This window comes from Eumetopias jubatus, unplaced genomic scaffold (genome assembly GCF_037043125.1).
Source record: "Eumetopias jubatus isolate StellerSeaLion01/CBP00866 unplaced genomic scaffold, mEumJub1_p1.0 scaffold_6, whole genome shotgun sequence".
NCBI classification, from domain to species: domain Eukaryota; kingdom Metazoa; phylum Chordata; class Mammalia; order Carnivora; family Otariidae; genus Eumetopias; species Eumetopias jubatus.
In genome coordinates, this window is record NW_028274812.1 from 116580768 (window position 1) to 116584559 (window position 3792).

Genomic DNA, 3792 nt, shown 5'->3' on the forward strand with positions numbered 1-3792 from the left:
CCAGTCCTTTCTACCACATACTTATTCATGGGCACCCCAACATACACTCTCCAGCCACATTCCTCAACCCTGCCTTTCCCAGACAGCCCTCCATGCCCTTCCTGGACCCAGCCTCTTTGCTCACCTACCTCTAACCTGTTGCCTTCCTGCAGTTCCACCCTGAGACCACCCCACCTCCAGATAGAACTGAACTTTCCCGCCCCGAGACTGGAATAATCCCTACCAGGTTCCCTCTCCCAGGAAGTGCAGACAGAGGCCAGAGTCAGGAAGTGACTTTAATGTCCCAGGAGCTAGACCGTGAGCAAGATGGGGGCTCTTCAGGCCCCTGGCCCCGAGGGAGGGAAGGGGGTCAGCAACCAGCCTGTGTCCTCCTCTAAATCAAATGGCACCGGCGGGAACAGACTGGGTCCTTGGATATGCAGCTCAAGCCACTTTGGCAGGGGCAGATGATGTTGATGGCTCCCTTGGTCTGTGGGAAGTGCGAACAAGAGTTGGCAGGGACCACGGTACAGGGAAGAAAGGGGTTGTCTCAGAGACAGAAGCACGAGCGAAGGGGTGAGCCAGCCTGAGGTCTGTCAGCTCTACAGCAGATAGCTTTATGATCTTAGGCAGGTTAATGAGCTTCTTGGTTTCAGTTGCCTCATCTGTCGAATGGGGATAGTAATAGTAACGTGCCCCACAGGGTGACCATGAGGACTAAATAAAATAGAGCAAGGGCCCATAATGAAAAGACCCTCTGGCCACCCCAGCTGTAGAGTCAGGGGCCTGGTTGCTTCCCTGGGCATTGGCAGCTCCCCAGACAGGGACATGGAGGCCGAGCCCATTCTTCTAGAAAGGTCTGGGCCCAGGGCCAGATAAGAAATGACAAGCAGTAACAACATGTACGCTACGTTCTGCATTTCTGCCAGCTCATAACCAAACTTGGATGAGCACTGTCGTTGCCAGGACAACCCGGTGAGGTTGTCGCTTTTGCCCCATTTTACAGATGAGGAACCTAAGGCTCAGAGAGCAGAAGTGACCTCGCTGAGGTCACAAAGACAGGGAGTGGAAAACCCAGGATTTAAACTCAGGTCCAGGGGCACCTTGGATGGCTCTGTTGGTTAAGCATCTGCCTTCAGCTGGGTCATGATCCCAGGGTCCTGGGATCGAGCCCTGCATCGGGCTCCCTGCTTGGCAGGGACCCTGCTTCTCTCTCTCTCCTTCTGCCTGCCGTTCCCCTTGCTTGTGCACTCACACTGGCTCTCTCTCTCTCTGTCAAATAAATAAATAAATAAAATCTTAAAATAAATAAATAAGCAAACAAACTCAGGTCCCACTCCTAAGCTGTGGTCCAGCCACCACAGCACTGTGCTCCTCTCAAAAAATTAGGGAGGCAGGGATTGGTAGGGAAAAGTCTCTTCCCATCTACTTAGCCTCGGTGAGTCAGAGTAGAGATGTTCATTCAACAAACATTCATTGAACACCTACTAAGTTGGGAGGTAGGGGTTCAAAGATGAACATGCTGCAAGCCCACCCTGGAAGAGCTCCAGCGGCAGTGGAGGCGGACAGAACACAAGGCAAACTGGGGGGAGATCCACGCTGTGCTGAGGGTATGAGCTCATGGAGCTCCGAGGAGAGAAGGCTTCCCGGAGGAGGTGACTGGAGTTGGACTGCAGGACGAATAGGAGCTTGCCGTGTGGAGGAAGGGGAGAGGGCACTCCAAGCAGAGGGTGGGAAAGCAGGGCAGCCACGTGGGCTTCTGTAACCTCCCCGACCCTTCATGGCAGAGTTGGCCGCCCCCGCCCAGAGCCTCACCTGGAACAAGCACAGCATGGCGATTCTGGCCTTGGGGGCACAGAAGGCACCAGCACGGTCCAGGTCTATTAGGCAGCAGTCACTGGAACACTCAGAGTGGTGGGAGCACTCAGCCCCATTCACCTGTGGGCACAACTCTCGTGTCACCAGCTCTATGGCTGTGTGGGAAGGGGAGGGAGGATGCGTGGTATTGCCAAAGCCCCAGGGGTCCGGGAAGAGAGGCCAGGAGATGGTGACCGCCCGGTGCCCACCCCCCTGCACCCACCCCAGCAGCGCTCAGAGGAGCAGGAGAGGAGGAGGGGTTAGTACTTCCTTCCCTGGGCGCCCCCCCGCAACCTGTGCTAGGGGAGCAAATGCTCCCAGATCACACTTTGGTGGGGTGGGTGGAAAGAAAGGGAAGGCGAGAGAGATGGGGAAGGCAAGGAACAGTGATTATGCTCAGGAGAGGCGGGAGAGGGGGTTAGGGCGGGTAGGGCACGGCTGGGGGGCCAGGTCTGAGACAGCGGGGGGGGGGGGGGGGGCGGGGGCAGGGCATGGTGCTGGTCATAAGACGACCTACTTTTACCTCCAGGGCCACCAGGGAGGTGAAGCAGGGCTTTGAAGCCCTTTGGGGCACATTAAGCTTCCAGCCCTGGGAGCCAGTCCCCATTTTGGGATGGTATCCACACCCACCCCCTATTTGTTCTCCAAACCCGACTGGCGCCTCCTGGCTGCTCTATGACGCTGGGGCCGCCACCCTCGACTATAGTGGAAGGTTCGAAATGCTCTTTTGGCTCACCTTCATGAACCTCTTTTTAAAGGGCAGGAACTCGCCCCAGCAAGGGAGCAGGACCCCCACGAAGAGTACAAAGGCTGTGTCCATGGGCCTGGGTGCCGAGGTTCAGCTTCGAGGCTCTGCTGGGGATCCAGTGGCCCCAGCGATAAACCCCTTGCCTGGCACGTGACCCGGCCCCAGGGGCCTGCCCTGGGCCGGGGGTGGGGGGTGAAGAAGTTAATGGTCACAGGCTGCTCAGGAGTGGAGGCGGACTGAAGCCCTTTCCAGCACCGCCGAGGACACTCTCAGGCCCTGGGAAGCAATGGAATAAGGAAAAGAGCTCTGGTGAGACCCTGATTCAAGCCTTGGACAGGCTGGATGGTACATTTTAGGGGTCCTAGGGGCCTCCATGGGCATTACTTCCAAACTGAAAAAAAAAACACCTGTGAAAGAAAATTTTGTTTTGAAAAATTATGCAAAGTCGATATACTGAAATGAAATGAGCTTCCTTCCTAACAGTCTGACTCTCTCTCTTTGTCCTTGGTGCTCCCAATTGCCCCCAACCCCGTATCTTTTGGAGAAGCTAGTGCCAACTTCTGGTGCTTCTCATGCCCTCTCCAGGTCCAGTCTTGTTGTCAGTAAGAATCAGGAGGTAAGACGAGATGGCCTCCAAGACCTAGGACTTGTCGGTCTTGATGAGCTGATTAATTGTCTAAGAATTTGTCTGAAATGTATGAAAGTCAGGGCTGGGGACAAAATGGAGGGGAGGAGAGAGGAAGACTCAGAAGGAAAAGGGGGTTAAGGGACAGTGGAATGTAGCAATCAGTGGAACTGTGGGGGAGGTAGGCCTTCCTCAGGATGTCCCTCTCCATGAAAACTCCACCTCACCTCACCCTTGCCCGCTTCTGCTTTTAAAAATTTGCTCTTTGGGGGGGGCGCCTGGGTGGCTCAGTCGTTAAGCGGCTGCCTTCGGCTCAGGTCATGATCCCAGGGTCCTGGGATCGAGCCCCGCATCGGGCTCCCTGCTCAGCGGGAAGCCTGCTTCTCCATCTCCCACTCCCCCTGCTTGTGTTCCTTCTCTCGCTGTGTCTCTCTCTCTGTCAAATAAATAAATAAAATCTTTAGAAAATAAATAAATAAATAAATAAATAAATAAATAAATAAATAAATAAATAAAAATTTGCTCTTGGGGCACCTGGGTGGCTCAGTGGGTTAGGCGTCCCACTCTTGATTTCGGCTCAGGT

The 3792-nt window shown here is 54.8% G+C and overlaps 1 protein-coding gene across 1 annotated transcript; it reads right to left on the reverse strand.

Moving 5' to 3' along the window:
- Positions 1-262: 262 nt before the first annotated feature.
- Positions 263-3554, reverse strand: CLPSL2 (colipase like 2). Its single transcript, XM_028120472.2, has 4 exons — positions 3437-3554; positions 2573-2860; positions 1795-1917; positions 263-469 (listed from the first exon to the last, which is right to left on the reverse strand). Exons 2-4 carry the CDS (start codon positions 2654-2656, stop codon positions 374-376), a joined length of 303 nt encoding a protein of 100 aa, XP_027976273.1. The 5' UTR covers positions 2657-2860; positions 3437-3554; the 3' UTR covers positions 263-373.
- Between the last annotated feature and the right edge of the window lie 238 nt (positions 3555-3792).